Source organism: Musca domestica, unplaced genomic scaffold (assembly GCF_030504385.1).
Source record: "Musca domestica strain aabys unplaced genomic scaffold, Musca_domestica.polishedcontigs.V.1.1 5, whole genome shotgun sequence".
In the NCBI taxonomy this organism is placed as follows: Eukaryota; Metazoa; Arthropoda; class Insecta; order Diptera; family Muscidae; genus Musca; species Musca domestica.
The window spans coordinates 26,349,957-26,372,270 of NW_026712346.1; the positions used below are offsets into that span (position 1 = coordinate 26,349,957).

At 36.4% G+C, this 22,314-nt stretch overlaps 1 protein-coding gene, 10 non-coding genes and 2 pseudogenes across 11 annotated transcripts; 12 read left to right on the forward strand and 1 right to left on the reverse strand.

Annotated features, from left to right (window-relative positions):
• Nucleotides 1-5,525: 5,525 nt before the first annotated feature.
• Nucleotides 5,526-5,644, forward strand: LOC131805190 (5S ribosomal RNA). Its single transcript, XR_009343586.1, has one exon. It is a non-coding gene; the product is annotated as a 5S ribosomal RNA (ribosomal RNA).
• A 546-nt stretch (nt 5,645-6,190) lies between these two features.
• Nucleotides 6,191-6,309, forward strand: LOC131805238 (5S ribosomal RNA). The gene has a single exon (XR_009343593.1). It is a non-coding gene; the product is annotated as a 5S ribosomal RNA (ribosomal RNA).
• A 563-nt stretch (nt 6,310-6,872) lies between these two features.
• On the forward strand, nt 6,873-6,991 carry LOC131805191 (5S ribosomal RNA). The gene has a single exon (XR_009343587.1). It is a non-coding gene; the product is annotated as a 5S ribosomal RNA (ribosomal RNA).
• Nucleotides 6,992-7,528: 537 nt separating this feature from the next.
• Nucleotides 7,529-7,647, forward strand: LOC131805174 (5S ribosomal RNA). Its single transcript, XR_009343570.1, has one exon. It is a non-coding gene; the product is annotated as a 5S ribosomal RNA (ribosomal RNA).
• A 528-nt stretch (nt 7,648-8,175) lies between these two features.
• On the forward strand, nt 8,176-8,294 carry LOC131805153 (5S ribosomal RNA). The gene has a single exon (XR_009343549.1). It is a non-coding gene; the product is annotated as a 5S ribosomal RNA (ribosomal RNA).
• A 554-nt stretch (nt 8,295-8,848) lies between these two features.
• LOC131805147 (5S ribosomal RNA) lies at nt 8,849-8,967 on the forward strand. Its single transcript, XR_009343543.1, has one exon. It is a non-coding gene; the product is annotated as a 5S ribosomal RNA (ribosomal RNA).
• A 3,746-nt stretch (nt 8,968-12,713) lies between these two features.
• LOC131805087 (uncharacterized) lies at nt 12,714-13,829 on the reverse strand. Its single transcript, XM_059128335.1, has 2 exons — nt 13,805-13,829; nt 12,714-13,711 (listed from the first exon to the last, which is right to left on the reverse strand). Exons 1-2 carry the CDS (start codon nt 13,827-13,829, stop codon nt 12,714-12,716), a joined length of 1,023 nt encoding a protein of 340 aa, XP_058984318.1.
• A 1,375-nt stretch (nt 13,830-15,204) lies between these two features.
• LOC131805175 (5S ribosomal RNA) lies at nt 15,205-15,323 on the forward strand. Its single transcript, XR_009343571.1, has one exon. It is a non-coding gene; the product is annotated as a 5S ribosomal RNA (ribosomal RNA).
• Nucleotides 15,324-15,869: 546 nt separating this feature from the next.
• LOC131805148 (5S ribosomal RNA) lies at nt 15,870-15,988 on the forward strand. The gene has a single exon (XR_009343544.1). It is a non-coding gene; the product is annotated as a 5S ribosomal RNA (ribosomal RNA).
• A 534-nt stretch (nt 15,989-16,522) lies between these two features.
• LOC131805251 (5S ribosomal RNA) lies at nt 16,523-16,641 on the forward strand (annotated as a pseudogene).
• Nucleotides 16,642-17,815: 1,174 nt separating this feature from the next.
• On the forward strand, nt 17,816-17,934 carry LOC131805220 (5S ribosomal RNA; annotated as a pseudogene).
• Nucleotides 17,935-18,485: 551 nt separating this feature from the next.
• Nucleotides 18,486-18,604, forward strand: LOC131805176 (5S ribosomal RNA). The gene has a single exon (XR_009343572.1). It is a non-coding gene; the product is annotated as a 5S ribosomal RNA (ribosomal RNA).
• A 548-nt stretch (nt 18,605-19,152) lies between these two features.
• Nucleotides 19,153-19,271, forward strand: LOC131805154 (5S ribosomal RNA). The gene has a single exon (XR_009343550.1). It is a non-coding gene; the product is annotated as a 5S ribosomal RNA (ribosomal RNA).
• The last annotated feature ends 3,043 nt before the right edge of the window (nt 19,272-22,314 follow it).

A 22,314-nucleotide genomic window follows, 5' to 3' on the forward strand; every position in this document is an offset into this window, starting at 1 on the left:
AAGTTAAAACTGCAAACTTATTGCTAGTTATCTACATCAGAATTTTTTTTTTTTAAGTTCAATCAATTACAGCCCAAAAATTCAATACAAAAAGGCTTATTCACTTAGAAACTAATCTTAAAACTATAATCTTAAATCTAAAAATAAAAATAAAATATATATACAAAAGGAAGGGAAACTAAAAGCTACTATTTACATATGTACAGATTTTTACTGCGTCGTAATGTATACGGTGTCAGTTACGTTTAATGTATTAAACCGTCTATGATAAAACACTAAATTGTTATCATTATTATAAAGGAGGTTCTGCTCATTAAGTTTTAAGAGTGCTACTGGCGGAAGGTGTTTGCGAATCGCTAGAGTATCTGCATCAATGTGAAAATTCAGGGATCCTCTTAGAAGTTCATTGTCAACAGTCTGTGCTGTCTCAAGAAATCTTAATGCTCCTTTCATGAGGAAGAGGTCAATTCTTTCCACATCAGCCGCGTCGTAAATTGCCCTACATGAACGTCTTCTGAAAGAACCATCTGATCTTACAACATGCCCCATACCCAGACAGTAAGTCAGGATAGACCTTTCCCACCTCCTAAGCCTCTCCATCTGGCTTGATGAGATTACAAACCACACGGGAAAGGCGTAGGAGATAATGGGCCTGATTACCTGCTTGTAAAGAAGGAGTTTTATTTTTTTACTTAGGCCGCCGTTGTGTGACAAAACACTTTGGTAGGAAAAGTACACCTTTTTGGCCCTGTCCAAAATGAAATCTATATGCCTAACAAATTCCATCCGTTCACAAAATATGACACGTAAGTATCGTATTTTGTCTGCCAATTTTATAGTATCTCCCCCGATTTTAAGAACCGGATGAAAGGCTCTGAAATTAGGAAAAACAACTTTAGATTTTCCTCTGAAGACAATAGCAGTGCATTTGTCAACATTTAGTCTCAGCCCCCACTTGATAAAGTACCCCTGGAGGATCTCTAGGTGAGAGTTGAGGCGAGCTGCTACCGTGCTGGCTCTTGGTCCCGACATAGCCACTACGACATCGTCCGCATATAACAAATGCAATCCCCCTACAGGAGGTTCTGGAATGTCGCTGATGAAAATATTGTAAAGCATGGGGCCCAGTAGCGAGCCTTGTGGGACACCAGCTAGGACTGGGTGCTCACTAGAGAGAGAATCACCAACTTTGAATTTGAAGCTTCTACCCTTAAGGTAGCTTGCCACTAGTCTGCAGGTTTGGTTGTCAATTCCGAATTGTTTCAATTTATACAAAATGCCCGCATGCCAAACTGAGTCAAAGGCTTTAGCAAAATCTAAAGTCACGGCAATTGAACCGCATTTTCTGTCAAATCCTTTCACCACAAACGATGAGAAAACTGCGAGGGCATGAGAAGTGGAGTGAGCTGCTCTGAAACCAAATTGGCAGTCTTTGAGGATTCTTTTATCTTCAACCAAAATTCTTAAACGCTTTAGTATAAAGTACTCAAGTAACTTGCCAAAAGCGGATAGCATGGATATGGAGCGATAACTTCCACACTGATCAGGTGGGGCGCCTTTTTTTAGAACAGGAACTACCATGGCCTTTTTCCAGGCCGAAGGGAAATAACCTAGGTTTAAGCAATGGTTAAAAAGAACTGCTAAGAATCCGAAGATGAGACTGCCAGCCCTCTTTAAAGCAATGTCTGGAATTTTATCAAGTCCGCTAGATTTTTTAGAAGATCTACATGCAATAGCGCTTCCAATGACACTATGACGGATGAATCCGGCCTCTTCCCATCTAGTGGATCCGTCAGATGATGAACCGTCCGCAGGGAAAGTTGTGCTAAAATTTTCCAAGGGAGAACGGTCGTTCATTCCCTCTATCGCTCGATTTATTGAGCTTACGAATGAATGATCGGACGGACCATCCAAGGGACGCAATACTTCCTGCATATGTTCGGCCAAAGTTTCAGCCTTTACAGTATCATCATAAATCGGTTCACCATTTACGTCCTTCAGCTCATTTATCGGATCCCTAGACTTAAGACCAGCGGCCGCCTTCACTTGGGAAAAGGTTCGGTTATCAACTCTGATACCCTCCAAGAAGGATTGATATCTCTCGCGCTCAAAAATACGAATTGAGTCTTCAATAATTCTATCTAAATTATTGATATCCGACCGCAGAGAAGCAAAACGAGATGGATCATTTGATCTTCTCAAGGTTCTGCAAATTCTCTTACGCTCGAAAGTTGAGAAAGGTCCTTACTTCTCTAGATGCCAGCTCACCCAAAATGAGGACTACTTCAATTGATCTGTGATCAGATTCGTAGTCGTATGCTTTGGCAAATCTGTTGTCGTTCTCGAGGGGAAGACCAGGAGTTCTCAAAAAGACATCAATGAAGGAACCAGATCTACGGTTTGGTCTAGTGGGAATATCAGATGAAAAAATTTCAAAGTTAGGACAGTCAAGGAGAAAATTAGCCAGGGCCCTGCCTCTGGTGTCAGTTTCCGCTCCACCCCATGACGGGTGTTTTGCGTTTAGATCCCCACCAATGAAGACCTCTCCTTCTGATTGGAGATTAATTAAAGGCTGAAGATCAGAAGCTCTAAAATCGGCCGAAGGTTTACAGTAAAGAGCAGCAAAGAATATTTGAGACCCAGTCGTGTTCCAAACTTTTACTACACAAGACTCAATTACCCCTGTAGAGATTGGAATACGAATGCAGCGGAAATTATCATTAATTAAAATTGCAGTGCCACCACCACTACTGTTATCCCTGCATTGAATAAAGGAGGTGTAACCATCAATTTTAAAGTTATGACTAGGTCTTAACTTATGCTCGGCAATTAATAGAATATCAGGACCTCTATTCTTGATAAAATTTTTCAAATAATGTCTCTTGGTTAAGGAGATCAATGAATTGACATTAATAAATGCGACCTTAAAATTGAACATCTCCAGCGATAAACAAAAGCCAAGCAGACATGGCAGCATCTAATCCGGCATTTGCCTGGATTTTTTTAAAAATTGGGCCAAACGTTTTGGCCTTTTCACATTTTATGTTAAAGTCCGTACTAAAGAAGTGGACTATATTGTTATGATTGGTCACTGTCGGCGAATTTGTAGGAGCAGGCATGGATGGATTTTTTGTTGGCCTAGAATTAGGGACAGATGGCTTGAGATTGCTTCTCAAAGCCTGAGCAAAGGAAATCTCAGCTTGCGTGGAGGCTAAACGTTGCGAACGGGCAACAGCTTTAGCTTGAGTCTCAGCACGATTTTGGGCTTTTCTGGCTAGTATAGCCAGACGCCGAGGACATGTACGGGAGGAAGCCGTGTGTCCCACAACTTTGCAGTTCACACAACTGACCGGCTGCGGAGGCTGTTGAGATATCTTACCTGAGACATGATCAATGTTTTCAACTATAACCTCTTTTCCCTTGGATGGAATGGGGCATTTATAAGATGGGTGATCTTCCAAGCATTTATTGCACCTTGGGGGCATTGTGCTTGAAATATGACCAGGTCTTTGACAATTAAAGCAAATAATGAAATCCCTACCCTTATCTGTTTTAATTTTGATATCGCAATCTAAAATTCGATTTAATTTGCACAGACTTGCAATATCGGAATTTTTTGTTACACGAAGAAGCCATTTGTTTGGGGAAATACTGTTCAAACCTATAATCTCCACTGGGAATAAGACTTTATTGCGAAAGAAGTCTTTAACTTCATCACTGCTAAATTCGTCAGTTAGGTTTTCAATAACTAACATATAGGGCAACAACGACCTCGGCGTATGTGTGTGAAATTTATAACCTCGCTCAGTTAACAAGGTCCTAAATTCCTCATAGATATTTAAGCCCCTAACCTTAAGGGACAGCACAGACGGACGTAAGAACGATATAGAGAACTCACCTGAACGGTATCTTTGGTTGAGGATCCCTGAAATTTGCTTGACAGTGACATCATATAGGGTAAACGCCGGCATAGATTTGCCCGTTGACTGTTTGGTGTTCAAAGGAGGCACCTTACCCCCAACAGCTGCTTCAGCGGCTCCACTTGTTGATAAAGTAGAATTCTTGGTCTTCTTTGGACGGCCAATATGTTCGGGAACAATTGTTGTTTTTGGGACAGCATCTTTGGGAACTGCAACGTCTACACTTGCCTTTTCTGGAACAATATCCATCGCCATACCGAGGTCTTCGGCCACCTCGGCAGCCCAATCATCCTTCTTTTGAAGATTGGCTTCTGAATTTGTTGGCATTTCATCAGCCTTGTCGAATATGATGTTTTGATTCGACGAATTAACTTTGGTTTTATTATGGGAAATGCCCATTTGAATGTCCAATTTTCTTTGGAGATCGGCTATGGTACGATGAAAAGCCATCTCCCTTCCATGAGCCAAGGAAAGTTTTTGTACAGTCTCTTCTTGGCTTTTGATGACTGAATCCAGTTTTGCCATAAGAGATCGATTTTCCTCGTGGGCTATTGTCAAATCCTTTTGTAATTGTTGAATCAAAGCATTGAGTTTTACCGATTCAAAATTGGGATCACTGTTGCTGTTGCTGCGTTTCTTCTTACGATTCCGGTATCTATCGGATATCACAACCTGATAACCACCGCTGGTTGTGCCATTATCAGAGTTATCAACCAAATCGTCTCTATCGTGAATAGCAGACACACAATCGATTTTCATAGCACTGGACTTTTCTACTGCATACAATTTATCTGATTCCAGCGCCAAATCCACAGCATTTACTTCAGCGGTTTTCGCAGCACCGACCTTTTGCATGGCAGCCACCAACTTAGTGGATACACACACCTTTTGAACTGCACTATAGATATGAGGGACGGTGTTACCCTTCAGCTTAACTGCTCCATCGGCCGACATGGTAATTTTACAAAACCACTAAATGGCGAGCCGACGGGCACACAAGGTTGCGTAAAGTACTTAGAGGGGGACCGCTTGGGAACACCGCGTGTTGTTGGCATTGTCCAAATTTTTTATATATTTTTTTAATTTAAAAAATATTTTTTCTAATTTAAAGAATATTTTTTATATTTAACAAATTATTTTTTATTTATTTTGTAAAAATATCTTTTAAATAGCTTTTATTTTATTTTATTTTTTTAATTAAAAAAAAAAAAAACTAAAAACAAAAAAGAATAACGTTACTTTGAATAGCTAATGAATATAATGTATTGATTTTCAGCTAAACATATTTTTGAACGTTGTAAAATATTTTTTCTTTTATGGTTTAAAAATAACAATATAAGATTTATTTTCTCTATTTTGAAAAATAAAGTATAAAACATATTTATTTGCATCTAATATTTGCTTTAAAGTTGTTTTAAAAATAATTTTAAGGTTCATCTTTGAAATATTTTTATTTCATACTTGTAAGAAAACTGTTTATTTCCCTTAATCGAAACAAGCATACAATCCCTTATTCGTTCGTGTGTATGTTCAACACTCAAAAGACGTTGTCTTAATATAGCATTCACTGTTAGGCATATGAAGCAAAATAAACTATGCTTCTTTGCCAACGACCATACCACGCTAAGTACATCGGTTCTCGTCCGATCACCGAAATTAAGCAGCGTCGGGCGCGGTTAGTACTTAGATGGGGGACCGCTTGGGAACACCGCGTGTTGTTGGCATTGTCCAACTTTTTTATATTTTTTTTTAATATAAAAAATATTTTTTCTAATTTAAAAAATATTTTTTATATTTAACAAATTATTTTTTATTTATTTTGTAAAAATAGCCTTTATTTTATTTTTTTAATAAAAAAACAAAAAACAAAAAACAAAAAAAAAAAAAAAAAAAAAAAACGTTACTTTTAATAGCTAATGAATATTATGTATTGATTTTCAGCTAAACATATTTTTGAACGTTGCAAAATATTTTTTCTTTTATGGTTTAAAAATAACAATATAAGATTTATTTTCTCTATTTTGAAAAATAAAGTATAAAACATATTTATTTGCATCTAATATTTGCTTTAAAGTTGTTTTAAAAATAATTTTAAGGTTCATCTTTGAAATATTTTTATTTCATACTTGTAAGAAAACTGTTTATTTCCCTTAATCGAAACAAGCATACAATCCCTTATTGGTTCGTGTGTATGTTCAACACTCAAAAGACGTTGTCTTAATATAGCATTCACTGTTAGGCATATGAAGCAAAATAAACTATGCTTCTTTGCCAACGACCATACCACGCTGAGTACATCGGTTCTCGTCCGATCACCGAAATTAAGCAGCGTTGGGCGCGGTTAGTACTTAGATGGGGGACCGCTTGGGAACACCGCGTGTTGTTGGCATTGTTCAACTTTTTTATATATATTTTTTTTAATTTAAAAAATATTTTTTCTAATTTAAAAAATATTTTTTATATTTAACAAATTATTTTTTATTTATTTTGTAAAAATATCTTTTAAATAGCTTTTATTTTATTTTTTTAATTAAAAAAAAAAAAAAAAAAAAAAAAAAAAAACAAAAAAAAAAAAATAACGTTACTTTGAATAACTAATGAATATAATGTATTGATTTTCAGCTAAACATATTTTTGAACGTTGTAAAATATTTTTTTTTTTTATGGTTTAAAAATAACAATATGAGATTTATTTTCTCTATTTTGAAAAATAAAGTATAAAACATATTTATTTGCATCTAATATTTGCTTTAAAGTTGTTTTAAAAATAATTTTAAGGTTCATCTTTGAAATATTTTTATTTCATACTTGTAAGAAAACTGTTTATTTCCCTTAATCGAAACAAGCATACAATCCCTTATTCGTTCGTGTGTATGTTCAACACTCAAAAGACGTTGTCTTAATATAGCATTCACTGTTAGGCATATGAAGCAAAATAAACTATGCTTCTTTGCCAACGACCATACCAAGCTGAGTACATCGGTTCTCGTCCGATCACCGAAATTAAGCAGCGTCGGGCGCGGTTAGTACTTAGATGGGGGACCGCTTGGGAACACCGCGTGTTGTTGGCATTGTCCAACTTTTTTATATATATTTTTTTTTTAATTTAAAAAATATTTTTTCTAATTTAAAAAATATTTTTTATATTTAACAAATTATTTTTTATTTATTTTGTAAAAATAGCTTTTATTTCATTTTTTTAATTAAAACAAAAAACAAAAAAAAAAAAAAAAAAACGTTACTTTGAATAGCTAATGAATATAATGTATTGATTTTCAGCTAAACATATTTTTGAACGTTGCAAAATATTTTTTCTTTTATGGTTTAAAAATAACAACATAAGATTTATTTTCTCTATTTTGAAAAATAAAGTATAAAACATATTTATTTGCATCTAATATTTGCTTTAAAGTTGTTTTAAAAATAATTTTAAGGTTCATCTTTGAAATATTTTTATTTCATACTTGTAAGAAAACTGTTTATTTCCCTTAATCGAAACAAGCATACAATCCCTTATTCGTTCGTGTGTATGTTCAACACTCAAAAGACGTTGTCTTAATATAGCATTCACTCTTAGGCATATGAAGCAAAATAAACTATGCTTCTTTGCCAACGACCATACCACGCTGAGTACATCGGTTCTCGTCCGATCACCGAAATTAAGCAGCGTCGGGCGCGGTTAGTACTTAGATGGAGGACCGCTTGGGAACACCGCGTGTTGTTGGCATTGTCCAACTTTTTTATATATTTTTTTTTTTAATTTAAAAAATATTTTTTCTAATTTAAAAAATATTTTTTATATTTAACAAATTATTTTTTATTTATATTGTAAAAATAGCTTTTATTTTATTTTTTTAATTAAAAAAAAAAAACAAAAAAAAAACGTTACTTTGAATAGCTAATGAATATAATGTATTGATTTTCAGCTAAACATATTTTTGAACGTTGCAAAATATTTTTTCTTTTATGGTTTAAAAATAACAATATAAGATTTATTTTCTCTATTTTGAAAAATAAAGTATAAAACATATTTATTTGCATCTAATATTTGCTTTAAAGTTGTTTTAAAAATAATTTTAAGGTTCATCTTTGAAATATTTTTATTTCATACTTGTAAGAAAACTGTTTATTTCCCTTAATCGAAACAAGCATACAATCCCTTATTCGTTCGTGTGTATGTTCAACACTCAAAAGACGTTGTCTTAATATAGCATTCACTGTTAGGCATATAAAGCAAAATAAACTATGCTTCTTTGCCAACGACCATACCACGCTGAGTACATCGGTTCTCGTCCGATCACCGAAATTAAGCAGCGTCGGGCGCGGTTAGTACTTAGATGGGGAACCGCTTGGGAACACCGCGTGTTGTTGGCATTGTCCAACTTTTTTATATATATTTTTTTTTAATTTAAAAAATATTTTTTCTAATTTAAAAAATATTTTTTATATTTAACAAATTATTTTTTATTTATTTTGTAAAAATATCTTTTAAATAGCTTTTATTTTATTTTTTAATTCAAAAAAAAAAAAAAAAAAAAAACAAAAAAAAAAAATAACGTTATTTTGAATAGCTAATGAATATAATGTATTGATTTTCAGCTAAACATATTTTTGAACGTTGTAAAATATTTTTTCTTTTATGGTTTAAAAATAACAATATGAGATTTATTTTCTCTATTTTGAAAAATAAAGTATAAAACATATTTATTTGCATCTAATATTTGCTTTAAAGTTGTTTTAAAAATAATTTTAAGGTTCATCTTTGAAATATTTTTATTTCATACTTGTAAGAAAACTGTTTATTTCCCTTAATCGAAACAAGCATACAATCCCTTATTCGTTCGTGTGTATGTTCAACACTCAAAAGACGTTGTCTTAATATAGCATTCACTGTTAGGCATATGAAGCAAAATAAACTATGCTTCTTTGCCAACGACCATACCACGCTGAGTACATCGGTTCTCGTCCGATCACCGAAATTAAGCAGCGTCGGGCGCGGTTAGTACTTAGATGGGGGACCGCTTGGGAACACCGCGTGTTGTTGGCATTGTCCAACGTTTTTATATTTTTTTTAATTTAAAAAATATTTTTTCTAATTTAAAAAATATTTTTTATATTTAACAAATTATTTTTTAAATAACATTTATTTTATTTTTTTAATTAAAAAAAAAAAAAAAAAAAAATAACGTTACTTTGAATAGCTAATGAATATAATGTATTGATTTTCTGCTAAACATATTTTTGAACGTTGTAAAATATTTTTTCTTTTATGATTTAAAAATAACAATATAAGATTTATTTTCTATATTTTGAAAAATAAAGTATAAAACGTATTTATTTGCATCTAATATTTGCTTTAAAGTTGTTTTAAAAATAATTTTAAGGTTCATCTTTGAAATATTTTTATTTCATACTTGTAAGAAAACTGTATATTTCCCTTAATCGAAACAAGCATACAATCCCTTATTCGTTCGTGTGTATGTTCAACACTCAGTTCAGTTCAGTTTGATTTATTCATCTATATCCATATACAATTTTAAAATACCTTACGGCTAACAATATTACCTTATATCTATACTTAACATAAATCTTATTTTTCTAAGTTTATCTATATAATACTTATCTTAGGCTACAGTGAAGCTGTAGCCCGTCTTTAAACTGTTTAATTACAATATACTTATAATTATGCTTATAATTATAATGTTCTCCTAAAAAAATGATGTTTAAAAAAACTGGAGTCCCTAACATTTTAATTTTTAAATTCTTAAATCCACTTATAAATATACTTAATTTCTAAGGTTAAATCTACTTATAACTACTTAATCTAATAACTAATCTACTATTTACAATATGTACAATGGATGCTACACCGACTACTGCGATACCTTATAGACTGGGTTTTCTAACGCGAGCGTCCCAAACCTTCGATGATAGAAGAGGAGATGGTCTTCTCTGTAGAGAAGACCCTCTTCATTCATCGTTAGTAAACTGCTCGGTGGCCTATAATTGGCCCGAGCTAGCCTGTCCATGTCTGTTTCATGTTCAAGGCTTTCTCTTACTAACCTGTTATCGACTGATGCGGCTCTGTCTAGGCACTTTAGAGTGCTAGCCATAAGAAATTTATCTATACGGCCGAAGTCGATCGATTCGTAAATTATCCTGTTGGGAGGTAAACGCCAGGTTCCATCTTCACCCTGGGTTCGCCTTAAGCCTAAACAGGACCTTAAAATTCGCCTTTCCCAAACGCGGAGTCTTTCCATTTGGCTGGAAGATATTCCAAACCAAATAGGAAAAGCATATGCGATGAGTGGCCTTATTATCTGTTTGTAGATGAGTAATCTAACCTTAACAGTAAGCCCTCCAGTAGCATTTATAGCACGCTGGTAGGCCCAATATATACCCTTGACTTTTCTAAGAGTGTAGTCAATATGCCTAACAAACTCAAAGTTGCTATGCAAAATAACGCCCAGATATTTAATCTGGTCCGAATTGTGAATATGTTGCCCTCCAACTATAAGATTTGGCTCATACAGCCTGGCGCTGCGGTATAAGTATTTTTTCTTGCCCTTGAAGGTAATCGCTTCACATTTGTCTACGTTTAATCGCATTTTCCAGGTATGGAAATATTCAGAGAGCTGCTCCAAATATGCGTTTTAACGTGAGTTAGTGTTCCCCGCATGTGCTCCGGCCGCAGCGACGAAGATATCATCTGCATATGCCAGGAGCAAATGCCCTTCGGGCGCATGTGGTACATCACTAGTAAAAATGTTGAAAAGGACCGGGCCAAGGAGAGACCCTTGTGGTACCCAGGCATTTACAGCCCTTTCTGAAGAAAGGTCCTCATCAACTTTAACTCTAAAACTACGATTTGCTAGGAAACTAGTCACTAGTCTACATATATTAAAATCGAAGCCTAGCCTTCTCATTTTATATATGATGGCATTTTGCCAAACATTATCAAATGCTTTGGCAAAATCCAAAATAACCGCGATTGTGATCTGCCTGTTATTTAGTGCCTTAGTCACAAAGGCCTCTAAGACCATGAGGGCTTGTGATCTTGAATGGCCTCGCCTGAAGCCAAATTGGCTGTCAGGTATAATTTCTTTATCTTCCAGGATTTCTTTAATCTCCGAAAGTATAAAATATTCAAAAAGCTTTCCAAGAGCTGGGAGTAAGCTAATTGGTCTATAGTTATTGCAATGTGTTGGGTCCTTACCAGGTTTCAGGATGGGTATTGTTATCGCCCTTTTCCATGAAACCGGAAAATAGCCCAGGTTTAAGCAATGGTTGAAAATAATCGAAATATATTTCCAAGCAGCGCTATCGGTCCTCCTTAACACGATGCCAGGGATTAAATCCGGCCCTGCGGATTTGGGATTTGATCTTCTTTTTAATCCTGCCCCAATATTTGGTGCCTTGAGGAATTTATGTTGTCGCCATATATTGTCCTCACTTATTGTGGATCCATCTGCAGTTAGGTGATCTGCAAATGTCACTAAAGGGGACGTATCATTGCACATTGATACTTCATTTCTAACAGTATTACTGAAAGAAGAAGTATCGTCGGCATCAGAGTGTCCTTGGACGACGTCTGCTAACATGTCAGCCTTTTGGCTAGACATGACTGCCGAAACCCCATCGTTGCCGATGAGGTCTGGGATTTTGGCATAGCGACTAATACCCGCTGCAGCCTTAACCCTACCATACATACGATCGTTCACCTGGATTTCGCTGAGGTATCGCACCCATTGAACTGACTCGTATTCCGCAATCGCGCCTTGGATAATTCTATCGGCGTTGCGAATTTCCGCCCTGAGAGTTGAATACCTTTCAGGGTTTCCTGTACGATGTAATCTTCTCCGTAGAACTTTCTTTTGTCTGATTAGGTCTAGTATTTCAGGCGAAAGTCTACGGGGTCCTCTATTCCCAGAATAAATTCTTGGAATGCTGGACTCCATGGCGTTTCGGAAAACTCCGCTCGTGGCATCGATTTCCGAATGAGTAACATTCCGATCTATAGGAAGTTGGCAGTTGGGAAGCTCTTCTGCCAAAATCCTGTTGAATTGTATTCTGTCCATTCTTCTATAATCGAAGAAAGTCCGTCTTGGTCTACGTTCTGGTTCGTCCCCGTAAACCGTCATTTTCAGGGCTCTATGGTCAGAATTACAATCTACGGTTGTAATTCCTCGCCCATCATTATCATCTATATGTATACCAGATGTAGCCAAGCAGATGTCAATGTAGGTTTGTGAACCTATAGCGACTCTGGTTGGTCCATCTGTGGGTATAACATTTAGATCTGGACAGCTAATTAAAAAATCTAAAACTATCCTCCCTTTGTGACAAGTTGAAGCATTCCCCCAGATAGTATGTCTAGCATTAAGGTCCGCCCCTATTATAACTTCCCCAGATGTAGCTAAGTCCCTAAGAGGTTCTAAGCTATTAATGTCAAAACTATCAGATGGCCTGCAGTACATAGCCACTGCGTACAGTGGTGACCTGCCGGCCCTAGATATCTTAATACAAGTACACTCGATGGGACCCAAATCAAGTGGTACTTGATTACAGTTTACGTTATCCCTTACTAATATAGCAGTGCCCCCACCCCTGAGTTCTTTCCTATATTGTAAGTAACTAACGTACCCGCCTATCTCAAATCTGTGGTTTTGAGATAGTTTATGTTCAGCCAACATCATGACCTCCGGCCGATGCTCATCGAGGAATAACCGGAGGTAGTGCCTCTTGTGTCTCGATATTACAGAGTTGATGTTGGCAAATATAAATGTAGTTGACCTAACCATTTATACCTAACATACCTACTAGCGAGACCATGGCTTTCGCCTGGCTCGCTTTGTCCTTACTCTTGAGTTCCTCAGAGAATTGACGAACCTGCATGATAGAGGTCAGGAAATCTTTTCCAAAGATTTCATTGCAGAGTTCATCAAAAAGAGTGAACCCACTAACAACTTGCCCTAAGGATTGTTGCTGGCCCAAAGTTATGTTAGCTTTGGGCTGTTGTTGGCCCAGAGTTGTAACTTTGGGCGCAGATGGAGTTTTTGTCGTTGTTGCAGAAGCAAACGACACACCAGGCTGTATCTTACCACTATTTATAGGGAAGCTAGCTTCTGGTGTAAACTTCGCAGTTTTTTTGGCCTTACTTTCAGCTGCTTTAGCTAAAAGTTTGAGACGAGTTGGACAGTCGCGAGCATTTGCGGCATGTCCAGTACGGTTGCAGTTTACGCATTTGAAAACGTAATCTGGCCGCATAGTAACCTTACCTGTAACTGGGTCAGTTACAGGTATCATTGTAGGCTTATTAACGCCCTTGGGAATTTTGCATTTCCCTTTGCCATGGTCACCTGCGCATTTAACGCAACAATATGGCATGCCACAATTTACGGACACATGATAGTGTCTTTGGCAATTGTGGCATTGCGTGAGACCTTTTTTCTTGTCCTTTCGGAAAAGGACATTGCCTGTGAGGACACGGCGTACTTTGTACAGGCCGTTAATATCCGATCCTTTGCCCAAGTGGATCAGGAATTTGTTTCCCCCCAGTTTAGTGACACGTTTAATGTCGAGGTTTAGGTTCAAAGCTTTGAGCCCATCCTCAACATGTGTAGTGTCGTAGGTGTCCGATAGGCCCTCCATGACTACGGAGTACGGTGTTTGGCCTTTTGGAGCATGGGTATAAAAATGTATACCCTCTTTAACAAAAAATTCTTTCACCTTCTCATGGTCTTCCAATGAGGTAAGGTGAAAGGCACTAACTTTACGGTTGACTAAATTAACTGTAAATTTGTCGTGTCCGAGCAATTTAATTAAATTGTCAGTCACCCCCTTTACGTTAACGTCAACTGTCGATAAAGGTGGGATCGACTTACCATTTTTTCCTGGTGTAGCATCCATTTTTCGTTTAACTGCTACTGTTGCAGCTGCTGCTGACGTTGTTGCTGCTGCTGCTGATGTTGCTGCTGCTGATGTTGTTGCTGCTGCTGCTGATGTTGTTGCTGTTTTCGGCTCTTCATTAGATCCGTTTATAATTTGGACCTTCTTAACTTTCCGTCGTGCTTCTTTGGTCGGTTTTCCAGCGACCACGACGTCCTTCTTCCCAGGCAGGATGGGCTTCTTGACTGCCTGTAGTGGAGCCCGGCTTGCTTCCACCTGAAACTGCGCCACCGGCGGTGTGCACGCAGACTGCCTCACTGGCGGCGTGAGCAGTTCGACCTCCATTGAGGCATCATCATTAAGTGTGGGTGAGCTCTCCATGATCTCACCGGCCTTAACTGAGAATTACTTCTCATAAGCTGCTATTATGCGTTTGCAGCTGTTGACTCGCAGGAACTCAGCGTTGAGCTGAAGCCTTGACGGCGGCCAACTCCGCCGACAAGGTCTGGTTATCCTTCGCGAGAAGAGATAACGTGGTTTCCAGCTGGCGGATCTTTGCCTCCAACTTAAGCGATTCATAGGGCGAGTCGCCCTCTTGCGAATTACGCTTCTTTTTACGCTTCCGCTGCTTTTCAAAAGCGGTGCCATCTGTTGTCGCTTCGTCTGTTGTGTCTTCTCTTTTAGCCGAGACACAAACAAGGGGCACGGCTTTGCCCGTGGGAACTGCAGTTACCAATTGTTGGGGTACTGGGTTACCGACCGCTTGAAACCTCCGGCCGGTGAGATCGTCGGTAGTGCCGTCTTGAACTGCATTATCGACAGTTCGATCGGACAGAAATGCAGCATTACCGACCAAAGGTGACGGCAATACCATTTTTATAGCATTACCGACCGGAACTGCATTACCACAGTGTACTGCATTTCCGGTAGGTACTGCATTACCGACATTGTCGGTCGTTTGTACTGTATTACCGACTTGCGGTACTGCACTACCGACCGACGGTCCCGGTACGGCATTATCATCGGCCACCTCCATCGGGGACCGACTGCTCCTACCACTAAGGGAGCTACTACCAGCGGCAATCCTTTCCAAGATTGACGCAGGAGAGACACACACTACACTTTCCGACGGCAGGCACAAATTCACTTTGCCGACGGGAATTTTAGCGAACTTGGAAATTATCTCTTCAAAGTTTGAAACTTAGAAGTTTGAAACAAACCCTTCCAAGTTCACTTCACTTAGCACTTTTTATTTCACTTTTGCACTTTTCACTTATCCGCAGATGGTCTGTTCACTCCAAGAGCTCAATACAGAATATGTTTAACACTCAAAAGACGTTGTCTTAATATAGCATTCACTGTTAGGCATATGAAGCAAAATAAACTATGCTTCTTTGCCAACGACCATACCACGCTGAGTACATCGGTTCTCGTCCGATCACCGAAATTAAGCAGCGTCGGGCGCGGTTAGTACTTAGATGGAGGACCGCTTGGGAACACCGCGTGTTGTTGGCATTGTCCAACTTTTTTATATTTTTTTTTTAATTTAAAAAATATTTTTTTCTAATTTAAAAAATATTTTTTATATTTAACAAATTATTTTTTATTTATTTTGTAAGAATATCTCTTAAATAGCTTTTATTTTATTTTTTTAATTAAAAAAAAAAAAAAAAAAACAAAAAAAAATAACGTTACTTTGAATAGCTAATGAATATAATGTATTGATTTTCAGCTAAACCTATTTTTGAATGTTGTAAAATATTTTTTCTTTTATGGTTTAAAAATAACAATATAAGATTTATTTTCTCTATTTTGAAAAATAAAGTATAAAAAATATTTATTTGCATCTAATATTTGCTTTAAAGTTGTTTTAAAAATAATTTTAAGGTTCATCTTTGAAATATTTTTATTTCATACTTGTAAGAAAACTGTTTATTTTCCTTAATCGAAACAAGCATACAATCCCTTATTCGTTCGTGTGTATGTTCAACACTCAAAAGACGTTGTCTTAATATAGCATTCACTGTTAGGCATATGAAGCACAATAAACTATGCTTCTTTGCCAACGACCATACCACGCTGAGTACATCGGTTCTCGTCCGATCACCGAAATTAAGCAGCGTCGGGCGCGGTTAGTACTTAGATGGGGGACCGCTTGGGAACACCGCGTGTTGTTGGCATTGTCCAACTTTTTTATATTTTTTTTTAATTTAAAAAATATTTTTTCTAATTTAAAAAGTATTTTTTATATTTAACAAATTATTTTTTATTTATTTTGTAAAAATATCTTTTAAATAACTTTTATTTTACTTTTTTAATTAAAAAAAAACAAAAAAAAATAACGTTACTTTGAATAGCTAATGAATATAATGTATTGATTTTCAGCTAAACATATTTTTGAACGTTGTAAAATATTTTTTCTTTTATGATTTAAAAATAACAATATAAGATTTATTTTCTCTATTTTGAAAAATAAAGTATAAAACGTATTTATTTGCATCTAATATTTGCTTTAAAGTTGTTTTAAAAATAATTTTAAGGTTCATCTTTGAAATATTTTTATTTCATACTTGTAAGAAAACTGTTTATTTCCCTTAATCGAAACAAGCATACAATCCCTTATTCGTTCGTGTGTATGTTCAACACTCAAAAGACGTTGTCTTAATATAGCATTCACTGTTAGGCATATGAAGCAAAATAAACTATGCTTCTTTGCCAACGACCATACCACGCTGAGTACATCGTTTCTCGTCCGATCACCGAAATTAAGCAGCGTCGGGCGCAGTTAGTACCTAGATGGGGGACCGCTTGGGAACTCCGCGGTTTGTTGGCATTGTCTAACTTTTTTATATTTTTTTTAATTTAAAAAATATTTTTTCTAATTTAAAAAATATTTTTTATTTTTAACAAATTATTTTTTATTTATTTTGTAAAAATATCTTTTAAATAACTTTTATTTTATTTTTTTAATTAAAAAAAAAACAAAAAAAAAATAACGTTACTTTGAATAGCTAATGAATATAATGTATTGATTTTCAGCTAAACATATTTTTGAACGTTGTAAAATATTTTTTCTTTTATGGTTTAAAAATAACAATATAAGATTTATTTTCTCTATTTTGAAAAATAAAGTATAAAACATATTTATTTGCATCTAATATTTGCTTTAAAGTTGTTTTAAAAATAATTTTAAGGTTCATCTTTGAAATATTTTTATTTCATACTTGTAAGAAAACTGTTTATTTCCCTTAATCGAAACAAGCAAACAATCCCTTATTCGTTCGTGTGTATGTTCAACACTCAAAAGACGTTGTCTTAATATAGCATTCACTGTTAGGCATATGAAGCAAAATAAACTATGCTTCTTTGCCAACGACCATACGACGCTGAGTACATCGTTTCTCGTCCGATCACCGAAATTAAGCAGCGTCGGGCGCGGTTAGTACTTAGATGGGGGACTTTTTTATATTTTTTTATAATTTAAAAAATATTTTTTTTAATTTAAAAAATATTTTTTATATTTAACAAATTATTTTTTATTTATTTTGTAAAAATATCTTTTAAATAGCTTTTATTTTATTTTTTAATTCAAAAAAAAAAAAAAAAATACAAAAAAACAAAAAAAAAAAAAATAACGTTACTTTGAATAGCTAATGAATATAATGTATTGATTTTCAGCTAAACATATTTTTGAACGTTGTAAAATATATTTTCTTTTATGGTTTAAAAATAACAATATCAGATTTATTTTCTATATTTTGAAAAATAAAGTATAAAACGTATTTATTTGCATCTAATATTTGCTTTAAAGTTGTTTTAAAAATAATTTTAAGGTTCATCTTTGAAATATTTTTATTTCATACTTGTAAGAAAACTGTATATTTCCCTTAATCGAAACAAGCATACAATCCCTTATTCGTTCGTGTGTATGTTCAACACTCCAAAGACGTTGTCTTAATATAGCATTCACTGTTAGGCATATGAAGCAAAATAAACTATGCTTCTTTGCCAACGACCATACCACGCTGAGTACATCGTTTCTCGTCCGATCACCGAAATTAAGCAGCGTCGGACGCGGTTAGTACTTAGATGGGGGACCGCTTGGGAACACCGCGTGTTGTTGGCATTGTCCAACTTTTTTATATTTTTTTTTAATTAAAAAAATATTTTTTCTAATTTAAAAAATATTTTTTATATTAAACAAATTATTTTTTATTTATTTTGTAAAAATATCTTTTAAATAGCTTTTATTTTATTTTTTTAATTCAAAAAAAAAAACAAAAAACAAAAAACAAAATAAAATTACGTTACTTTGAATAGCTAATGAATATAATGTATTGATTTTCAGCTAAACATATTTTTGAACGTTGTAAAATATTTTTTCTTTTATGGTTTAAAAATAACAATATAAGATTTATTTTCTCTACTTTGAAAAATAAAGTATAAAACATATTTATTTGCATCTAATATTTGCTTTAAAGTTGTTTTAAAAATAATTTTAAGGTTCATCTTTGAAATATTTTTATTTCATACTTGTAAGAAAACTGTTTATTTCCCTTAATCGAAACACGCATACAATCCCTTATTCGTTCGTGTGTATGTTCAACACTCAAAAGACGTTGTCTTAATATAGCATTCACTGTTAGGCATATGAAGCAAAATAAACTATGCTTCTTTGCCAACGACCATACCACGCTGAGTACATCGGTTCTCGTCCGATCACCGAAATTAAGCAGCGTCGGGCGCGGTTAGTACTTAGATGGAGGACCGCTTGGGAACACCGCGTGTTGTTGGCATTGTCCAACTTTTTTATATTTTTTTTTTAATTTAAAATATATTTCTTCTAATTTAAAAAATATTTTTTATATTTAACAAAATATTTTTTATTTATTTTGCAAAAATATCTTTTAAATAGCTTTTATTTTATTTTTTTAATTCAAAAAAAAAAAAAAATAAATAAAAATAATAATAACGTGACTTTGAATAGCTAATGAATATAATGTATTGATTTTCAGCTAAACATATTTTTGAACGTTGTAAAATATTTTTTCTTTTATGGTTTAAAAATAACAATATAAGATTTATTTTCTCTATTTTGAAAAATAAAGTATAAAACATATTTATTTGCATCAAATATTTGCTTTAAAGCTGTTTTAAAAATAATTTTAAGGTTCATCTTTGAAATATTTTTATTTCATACTTGTAAGAAAACTGTTTATTTCCCTTAATCGAAACAAGCATACAATCCCTTATTCGTTCGTGTGTATGTTCAACACTCAAAAGACGTTGTCTTAATATAGCATTCACTGTTAGGCATATGAAGCAAAATAAACTATGCTTCTTTGCCAATGACCATACCACGCTGAGTACATCGGTTCTCGTCAGATCACCGAAATTAAGCAGCGTCGGGCGCGGTTAGTACTTAGATGGGGGACCGCTTGGGAACACCGCGTGTTGTTGGCATTGTCCAACTTTTTTATATATATTTTTTTTTAATTTAAAAAATATTTTTTATATTTAACAAATTATTTTTTATTTATTTTGTAAAAATATCTCAAAAAAAAGTTAACGTTACTTTGATTTTCATTTTTAGCCTATGGCCATTTTATCAATTCAAGTCTTAATACTAACATAGGTTAAATCGCTTAAAGCTAACTATACTATAAATTAACATGCATTTGTACAACGCCTACTTTACGTTAACAAAAAGTGTCACAACAAGTTTGTGATCACAACAAGCTACATTATGCCTTATTGCTACAACTTAAATTATGCCCGGAAAAGTAGAATAATATAAAAAAGGGCTATGAAAATCTTACGAACTAGGTAGGAAAAAATTAAAACTAAATTAAAACTAAATATTTACAATACACTTAAAACTACTTAACTTAAGAGAGCTGGGCGGTGTTGTACACCAGTCTACTCCAGTCCGAGGATAAAAATCTTCAATGGTAGAATAGAAGACCTTCATCCCCATGGAGTAAGCATAGCTCGTTCAGCCTGTAAAGGGCGGCTGGCGGCAAATGCTTCCGAGCTCGTAGCTGGTCCGCATCTTCTAAGCACCTAAACGTTCCCTCAACGATGGTATTGTCTATGAACTGGCATTTAAATGCCAGTCCTGTCTTAGTCATAAAGATATCTATTCTATCTATCTGCGCCCTATCGTAGATAGACTTGCAAGAACGGGCCTATAGGAGCCATCTGGCAAACGGAGGGGCCGGAGGCCCAGACAAGAGGAAAGTATTTTTCTTTCCCACAACCTTAGCCTTTCCATCTGATGTGACGAAATGTCAAACCAGACGGGGAAGGCATAGGCGACGATAGGTCTGATCACCTGCCGGTAGATCAAAAGCCTAACATCGTGGGAAAGACCACCCCTCATCCTCAAGATTCGACTATATCCGAAATATAGACCCTTAGCCCTAGCCAGGACGTAGTCTATATGCCGAATATGGTCGAACCTCTCCTGAAATATAACACCTAAGTATTTCAACTCAGCTGAACTGGAACCTGCTCAGAACCTATTCTAAGAACCGGCTGAAACCTCTTAAAATTGGGGTATACTATGCCTGACCGACCAAGGAAGGCCGTAGCACAACATTTCCCTACATTCAACTTTAGGCGCCATGTAACGAAGTACCGATGGAGGGCATCGAGGTACTCGTTAACGCGCCTATTAACCGACCTATCAAGCGGACCGGAAAAGGCTAAGAGGACATCATCGGCATAGGTCAGGAGAAGACCACCAGGAGGAGGAGCCGGGATGTCACAAGAAAAGATGTTGTATAACATCGGGCCAAGAAGGGAACCTTGAGGAACCCCTGCCCACACTGGGCGGCGACTGGAGAGTCGCTCACCCACCTTAATCCTGAAGAATCGATCCCTAAGAAAACTAGCGACCATTCTACAGGATTGTCTGTCAAAGCCAAACGATTGGAATTTATATAAAATCCCATCGTGCCAGACATAGTCGAAAGCCCTGGCGATATCTAGGGAGACGGCTATAGTTCCGTATTTCTATCAAAACCTTTCCCAACGAAGCTACTGAAAGCCGTTAAGGCATGGGTCGTGGAGAGACCAGACCTAAAACCAAACTGACAATCCAGCAGAATTCTCCTATCTTCTACGGTTCTTCTAATTCTTGCCAGAATAAAGGATTCGAGTAACTTTCCAAACGGCGATAGGAGGGAAATAGGCCTGTAGTTACCACACTGAGAGGGATCAGAACCCCGCTTCAGTATGGGAACCATCTTGGCCTCCTTCCAAGCCGTAGGAAAGTACCCTAAATTCAGACAATGATTAAAGAGAATTGTCAAAAAGGACAGAATTACATTTCCTGCCCTTTTCAAAGCTACATCGGGAATTTGGTCCATACCGCAGGATTTACGGGCTGGTCGGCGTGAAAGCGCAAAACCAACCTTCCTGGGATAGACAAACCCGCTATCTTCCCAAAGGGAGATGTTGTCCACAGAGGAGCCATTAGCAGTGAATGAACTGCTAAACGACACAACAGGAGAATGGTCTTCAATCCCCTCCACCGCCAGGCTGACTTGGCGCTGGAAGGAATCGGCAACCGAAACTCCCCCATGTCGAAGCGTTCCCTGCACCTGGTCCGCCAACATCTCAGCCCTATTTTCGTCAGAGCTCACCCTGGTACCAGTGGAGTCTACGAGAGGACTGACTGAATCTCGAGAGGAGAGGCCGGCCAATCGCTTGACCTTACCATAGGTCCTGGAATTGACCGTAATTCCCTCGAGATAGTCCTTATACCGATCATTTTCGAATCGGCGAATATTGGCTTCAATAATCTGGTCGAGGTTGCGGATGTCAGCCGTACGCTCCCTAATAAAACTCGCGATCCTAGGGGGGAGATTGCCCAGGATAGTGCTTTTTGCCCTATATTTGGGCACTGAAGCATCTATGGCATCTCGGAAGGCGGAGCCTAAATCCTCAATGCAGCTATCAATATCCGAAATGGATACGTTGCGGTCGGCTGGCAGAGTTACCTCCTCCAAGCCACTGCGCAAACGCTGCCTATATCGACGGATATTCATCCGGTCGAAGTTGTGGAACGACCTGACTCCTCCATTTTGTAAGGAGCCTGACTCTATTTCTATGAGAATCGCCCTATGGTCGGATTCAAAGTAGTGGGTCGTTGAGGTCGATCTACCCGCTGCCAGCGCTACGCCTGGCGTATGCAGGAAGAAGTCGATATACGACCCTGCCGTTCCATTGGGCCTAGTGGGCCTATCAGATGGAATGGCTGCTACATCCGGACAATCGAGAAGGAAGGCAGAGATTGCTCTTCCCCTGGTATCGACCTCTGCTCCACCCCATAAGGGATGTTTCGCGTTCAGGTCTCCACCAACTACAAGGTCGCCACTGTCGCGTAAAGCGAGTATGGGGTCCAGATCCAAAATTTGGAAGGGACCAACAGGGCGCTGGTAAACAGAAGCGAAGGCTATGGAGGACCCATCTTCCCTCCAGACCCTAGCGCCACAAGATT

Excerpts from the sequence above, each read along its gene's own strand:
- LOC131805087 (XM_059128335.1), bottom strand. The coding sequence starts at position 13,829 with ATGGATGCTACACCAGGAAAAAATG. Across the intron at positions 13,712-13,804 it reads TGCTACACCAGGAAAAAATG|TTAATTTAGTCAACCGTAAA; the intron begins GTAAGTCGATCC and ends ACAAATTTACAG.